Raw genomic sequence first — 7,649 nt, 5'->3', positions numbered from 1 at the left:
TCTAGCTCTGGGACCATGTGAATGTCACTGTCTCTAAGACTCAGGAAAATCTCTTAGACTTCAGGGGACAGAAGAATTATTGATCTGGTTTCCTTCACTAATGAAATGGCCGGTCCAACAGAACAAAAATCAAACCATTCAAACCATCCCTAAGTGTTGTTTCACCATGGTAGAATGTAAGCTTCTTAAAAGCAGGTGTTGGTAAAGGGACACTCCATGCTGTAAGTTCCCTACATTAATGAAATCGTGGATCTGGACATGCCATCAATGCATCTCCTCATGCTCTGTAGTTACTTATCTTTGTACAAGTCATAAGGAAATCTCTTTCAGGACAGGAAAATTTTAATTCTATGTCTTTGTAACCCTAAGGCTAAATTCAATGACTGGTACACAGAAGAATTTTAATAATTCTTTTTAATATAATAATATTATACATAATATAATATATGTCATATATATTATAATAATTAAAGTCCTTTAATAATTGTTTAATAATTTGCTTTTAAAATAAACTATATTCAAGTGAAAAAATTGCCCAAAACAAACTTTGGTATTGAATATGCTTCTGTTTGTTCATTGATCGTTATCATAGCTTATAGATTCATATTTATACATATATATATAACTATATAACTGATAAAATGTATTATTATTATTAATCACTCAATAAACATCTATTAAGGGACTATTATGGGCCAGACATTTCTAAGTCTTTGAGATACAAAGTACTTTTGTCCTAATTCCAGGAGGTAAACTACAAAGTTATTATCGTTTTCATTTGACAGATAAGGAAACTGAGGCCCACAGGAGTACACTATATTGATCTGTCCACATAATCATTTTATATACACACAAGTAAATATTCACGTATATATGTATATATACATACATACACACATAAATCTGTCTCTCTGTCCAAATACAAGCTCCTGCAAGTAGGGATTGTTTTATTTTTTATCTTTGTATCCTCAGCAGTTAGCAAAATGCTTTGGCCACAATAGACTCTTAATATGCTTGTTGGTTGAATCATTGATTGGTTAGTGGGTTCAATGTATTCTTGGGTTCAGGGTTCTAGCAGAGAAGGGCAATAACTCTGGGCAGAATACAGGGCAGTAGGATCCAACAGAAAAAGAGGGGAATTGGATTCAGAGGACACTAGAAATGTCTCTGCACAGCTTTGAGTCCTGTGCTGTCTTCTCTTTCAAACATAATACTAGATGAGAATTATATAAATACAACACAGCACAATGGAAATGACACTAGGTTTAGAGTCAGAGATCCAAGCTCAACTGCTGCCAATTACTACCCATGTTTCTTTGGGCAAGTCACTTTATTTCTTTGGTTTCCTCATCTGTAAATGAAGGGACTGGCTTCAGTGGCCTCTAAGATCTCATCATTCTAAACTCAGGAGTAGAAGGGACTTTAAGGAACATTGAGTTTAATCAATCATTTTCCAGATGGGAAAACTGAGGCAGAGAGAGGTTCAGTCACTTGCCTATTGTCACACAGCTAGTGTCTGAGGTAGCATTTTAATTTAGGTCATCCTGAGTCCAAGCCTAATTTTCTAGCCACTGCATCCACTTAACTTTAAGCTCAGTTTCTCTATCTGTAAAATGAAGTGGTTGGAGCCAATATCTCTAAGGTCTCTTTTACTTATAGATATATAATCCTGTATAAACAGAAGACATTATTTTTTTGTTCGAGAGTTAATAGGGAGCTTGTAGAGTTAACTGAGTAATGGAGTAATGTGTCAGGTGTTAGTTTCTACATCTCTCTAATAAGGGAATTGGATTAGATAACCTCTCAAGTCCCTTTCAGCTCTGTGTCTATGATGCTGGGGTCTTCTAACACAGTAGCCCTTAGGGAAGAGAACAAGAATACATTAAGTGACTACTATGTGCCAGGAATTCAGCTAAGTGCTCTACAATTTTTATCTCATTTAATCCTCCCAACAACCCTGGGAGATAAGTGCTTTTATGATCTCTATTTTACAGACAAGAAAACTAAGGGAAACAGAGGGTTAAATGATTTGCCCAGTGGCACACAGAGGGGAAGCATGTGAGACTACATTTGAACTCAGAGCTTCGTAAATCCAAGGTCAGTGCTCTACCCACTGTAATATCTTGCTGCCTTTAAGAACTGTAAAGCACTTTACGAGGATTATCTCATTCTGATAATGAGATGTTCTCAAGTTCCCTAAATCCTTTGATTCTATCCAAAATAGGAAGTCTCAGAAGGTTAAGGATTGTTCTGATTTGGACACTGCTGTTCCCATCACCTCCTCTTCCCTCTGTGCCTTGCTGCCCAGGAGGCAAAGTTTCCTTTGCTCTACATCTGGGGCCCTCCTCTAATCACTGACTCTTAATAGCTTCTTCGCTGGATGAGTCAGAATTTTGGATCTTATAAAAAAGTAGACCGTGTACTTTTCTCAACCCTGGCACAAAAGAGAATTTTTACAGCCTTCTCATTCTCTCTTGCCCCTGTGAACTCTTTAACTGGAGAGAACTGCTGAGCTAGAGTAAATGGGATTAGATGTGGTTTCCTAGGAGGAAAATTATCAACTGGTTAACAGCTGCCCGACCAACAGCTGGGGACACATTCATGGACATGAACAGAAAAATGGTATTTTCTGAACCTCTGGATTTCTCTTTCAGGAGTCAATTGAATCAATATAAGGGTGAAAGATAGGAATCAAGGGATTTAGAATTGAAAAGGACCTTAGATACTATTTAATCTGGCCTTGTCTTTTTAGAGAAGGGAAGAATGACGCCTGGCCAGGGGACATAACTTCCCCAAGGCGCTCAGAAACCAAGTTTTGTGGAAAGGACTTAGGAGCTGGGTGAGAGACCCGGGTCCATCTTTGTTACTAACTCACTAGGTTTCTGGGTGGAATACTTTCCTTTTCTGGTCCTCAGTTGGAATATATGTGAATTCAATTCAACATCTCCTAGGATACTCTCAATCCAACAATAAACATTTATTAATTGCATTCTCTGGGTCAAGAACTGTTAGTCTCTGGTGATATATAATAAATAGGATAATACTTATTGGCAAGACACTTATATTCTGAACTGATCCAACCATTATGGAGAGCAATTTGGAACTATGCTCAAAGGGCTATAAAATTGTGCATACTCTTTGATCCTGTAATACCACTATTGGGTCTATATCTCAAAGAGATCATAAAGAAGGGGAAAAGACCTATTAAATATACATATATGTATATATAATCAGCTCTTTTTGTGGTGGCAAAGAACTAGAAATGGAGGGAATGGCCATCAACTGGGGAATGACTGAACAAACCATGGTACATGTTGGTGATAGAATGCTATTGTTCTATAAGAAATTATAATCAAGATGATTTCAGAAAAAGCTAGAAAGATCTGCAGGAACTGATGCAGAGTGAAATAAGCAGAAGTGGAAGAACATTGTATATAGTAACAGCAATATTATATGATGATCAGCTGTGAAAACTTGGCTACTCTCAGCAATGCAATGATGGGGGACAATCCTGAAAGACTTAACGACTGGGAGTGCTACCCAATTCCAGAGAAAGAACGTTTACATCAGTGTATTTTTTTGTTTTATTTCAAGGTTTTGTTATGTATGACTTTGTTCTTACAACAATAATCAATATGGAAGTGGGTTTTTCATGACAATAAAAATAAAAATTTAAGAAAAGAAACTTACATTCCACTATGTTTTGCTGTTGTTATTTAGTTGTGTATGACACTATGTGGGTTTTTCTTGGCAAAAGAGCCTGGGTTAGTTTGACATTTCTTTCTCTGGCTTATTTTACAGATGAAACAAACTAAGGCAAAGAGGGTAAAGTGATTTGCCCAGAGTTATTCAGTTAGTAAGTATCTGAGGTCAGGTTTGAACTCGGGTCTTTCTGACTCCAGACTCGGCACTCTATCTAAAGCTACAATATTACCCAGACTTTCCCCACTTCTGACCCCATGTATCCAATCGGTTGCCAAATATTTCATCAGGATCTTCATAATACCTCTCCAATACATCTACTCCTCTCTACTCAAGTATGGAACGCCAAATTTGGGACGGCATCACCACTAACCTAGACTGTAATAAACTCCTAATTGTTCTCTTTTCTCTAGTCTCTTCTCTCTTCCACTCTCCATATCTGCAAAAGTGATGTTCCTAAAGCATAGTTCTGACCGCATTGTTCCCTCACTCCATGAATTCCACTCATCCTCTACCAATTCCAGAAAGAAAATTATAATGTTCTCGATGTTGTATTTGCAGGTTTCTACCTTGTTGATCTGTCGTTTAGTCATGTCCAACTCTTCACGACCTCATGGACCATAGCAATCCATGGCAGTTTCTCTGCGAAGATACTGAAGTAAAAGTAATCACAGGTAAATGACTTGTCCAGGGTCACACAGCTAGGAAGTGTCTGAAGCCACAAATTGAACTCACGTCTTCCAGGCAAGCAATTTTAACCACTGAGCTACCTATCTGCCACCTAGGCATACAGAGGTTAAGTGATTTGCCCAAGGTCACACAGCTAGGAAGTAGCCAAGGATTTCAACTCAGGACTTCCTGACTCCAATCACAGTGCTCTGACCACTAAGCCTCAGCTGTCTCTTCCACACACTCTGCAACACAACAATATTTGCTTTCTGGCTGTTCCTCACACTGGACACTCCAGGTCATATAGATATGCCTAGCACTGATTTTCGCTCATAATTAGAATGTTCTCTCTTCTCATTTCTTCCTCTTAGAATCCTTGACTTCTTTTAAAACAGCTCAAAGAATTCCTCAAAAGATCTCCTCTAACATGATTGGGACTGTAGACTCTAAGTGATCACCCTAGTGGAAATATTAATAATACAGAAATAGATCAATGACACATGTAAAACCCAGTGGAATTGCTCATTGGCTATTGGTGGGGAGGAGGAGAGGGAAAGAATATGAATCATGGAACCATGGGAAAATATTCTAAATCAATTAATTAATTATTTTTCAGAAATAAAGATATCTCCTGTCAGCTTCTGGGGAATGTCTCCTTCTTTGAAGTTGTATTTATGCTATCTACATACATATATAGATATGAGTGTCTAATTTTTCCCATTAGAATGTAAGCTCCTTGAGGGTAGAGGATATTTTGATATCTAAATATTCCTATTTGATTGCAAATGGAAACAGACAAATAAGGATAAATATTTCAGTGGAATATAATATAATATCCTTGAGGGCAGATAATTATCTCCTTTATGTACTAGTATAGACACCACTCCTGCATCATGTGGCTTAGAACCCAGTGGTTCAGTAATCTGGAAAATCTGAGTAAAAATTGTTGGTCCTCCCTTTATAACAGAGAAGTCTAATTTTTTTCTTTTTCTATTATGGGTATTTATACTATCTTATTGTAAAATTTCGGTTGTCATCAGTGATATGTGTGGTTCGATGTTAATTAACATTTACAGCCTTTGTGTGTCATCTTCTGGTTTTCACAATCTTTTCACAAACTTTAACTTTTTTCTTATTTTAATCTTTAAAAATAAATTGTGTGTATTCATGTTATTAAAAGACAAAACTGGGGGCAGCAAGTTGGCTCAGTGAATTGAGATCCAGGCATAGAGTCAGAAGATCCCAGGATCAAATCTGGCCTCAGACACTTCCTACCTGTGTGATCCTGGGCAAGTCACTTAACCCCCTGTGCCTAACCCTTACTATTCTTTTGCCTTGGAACCAATGAACAATATTGAATCTAAGATAGAAGGTGAGGGTTAAAAAAAGAGGACAAAATATGTTGATATTATGAAATATACATATATTTATGCACTTTTGAGTTTCTAAACTTTGTGTCATCTGCTGGTCTTTATGTATCATCTGTGGCTGCTGCAAAACTCTATCCAAATTTAATTTCTTAAACTAACCCAAGGCATACTGAAATCAGAGTAGAGAAAATAGTGATGTTGAAGGGATGCCTGTATTCTTAGTATTTTTCATGGAGTTTGATGGCATAGAGCAGGCCATTTGTGGATTAATTGACCTCATGGAACTCATCTTCTACTAGATGAGACAATATACAAATTGGAAAGTGATTACAAGATCATTGGAGAAGATGATCTCTGAAGTTCCTTAGCTCTAACATTGTGATATCTATGGCTCTATGTACATATCTACTCCTTAAAGGGGATTCCTAAATCATCTCGCACACAGCATGCAACCTGTCAGTCCTCCATATGGAGTGAAAGGAGTTAACAATGAGAAGGACCTTGAAGATTCTCTAATCCAGGGGTTCTAAGGTTTTTTGTGTGTCCTGGATCCCTTTGACAGTCTACTAGAGCCAATGGACTCCTTCTAAGATCCATGTTATTTTTAACACATGAAAGAAGATACATAGAGTTCCAAAAGACCCCAATTTGACTGAAATAAATTATCCATTTAAAAAAATAGACACCATTTTAAGAAACTCTGATCTAATGTAATCTCCTTATTTTATAGAAATTGTGATCCAGAAAAAAAGATATAATATTCAGTCATATAACTCTCATAAGAATTTCAGTATTTACCAGGCATGAAAATTTACAGAAGGATCCATGGTGAATACCTATCAATCCATTAATCAATCAATAAAAAATTATTCATTTAACACCTGCTATGTGACAGACAGTTTGCTAATTGCTAGGACTACAAAGACAGAAGGGAGATAGTCTTTGCCCTCAGTCGAGCCTGGGGAGACAATAGGAAAACAATAGCAGCTGTTGAAATGGAACTAAATTCTGACATAAAAAGGGGTACCTCACACAACACATTCATATGAGGATAATGAGGAGGGAATGCAATCTCCTAAGGAAGGCTCTGGACCAAAAGATTCTCTGAAATGGGTATGTCTATGAATTTATGAGTATTATGTTTGAGCATAGGCTTCATTTGTTTCCTATTTCATTAAAAATATTTTTCTATATCAAATAGAGTGCAAGATATTAATACAAATTCATATAAGTCATGGAACCTCAGAAATGGAAGAGGCTCCAGCCCTTGCATGGACAAGAGTCTCCTTGACAGCCTCCTAAGTACATGGTTACCTGATCTTAGCATAAAGATTTGTGAATTAGAAACCACTATAGCTAGAATTAGTCCATTACAATGTTGGAGAGCTATAATTTTAAGGGAATATTTCTTTGCATTAACTTAATGTACTTCTCTGCATCTTCTATCTGTTTCTCCCACTTGGGCTTACCAAGTGGAGCAAGGCTAATATCTCTTCCACATAGTAGCCTTTCCAATGTCTGTGAATATATCCAGAACTTCTCATCTCCAGGCTAAACTAACTCCATTCCTCCAACCCTTCATTATATGCCATCACTCCAAGATTCTTCACCATTCTGGCTGATTTTGGATGTGATCCCACTCATCAAGAGCTTTCCATAGATGTGAGGCCTGAACTGAACCCAGTGTTCCAGGTGTCATCTAACAGGATAGATTGGGTAACCGTCAACTCTTGTGTTCTGAATTCCATGAATCTTCTTATGGAAAATAGATTTTTTTAAAATGATACCTCTTGCTTCTTACAATACCTTCATTTATTAATGTATTCTCCTCCTCACTCTAAACCAGTGATTCCCAAACTTTTTTGGCCTCCCGCCCCCTTTCCAGAAACAATATTACTTAGCCCCCTG

The 7,649-nt window shown here is 37.2% G+C and overlaps 1 protein-coding gene across 1 annotated transcript in view; it reads right to left on the bottom strand.

Annotated features, from left to right (window-relative positions):
* The window catches only part of AJAP1 (adherens junctions associated protein 1), a 201,115-nt gene extending 196,820 nt beyond the window's left edge, over positions 1-4,295 (bottom strand). Inside the window, exon 1 of the mRNA XM_044668655.1 lies at positions 4,177-4,295. Within this exon, the coding sequence (XP_044524590.1) occupies positions 4,177-4,295 (119 nt within the window). The remainder of the gene's footprint in view (positions 1-4,176) is intronic.
* Between the last annotated feature and the right edge of the window lie 3,354 nt (positions 4,296-7,649).

Source organism: Gracilinanus agilis, chromosome 3, assembly GCF_016433145.1.
Source record: "Gracilinanus agilis isolate LMUSP501 chromosome 3, AgileGrace, whole genome shotgun sequence".
NCBI lineage: Eukaryota > Metazoa > Chordata > Mammalia > Didelphimorphia > Didelphidae > Gracilinanus > Gracilinanus agilis.
Note: the sequence above shows the minus strand (reverse complement) of the source record. Positions and strands in the feature narration are given on the sequence as shown.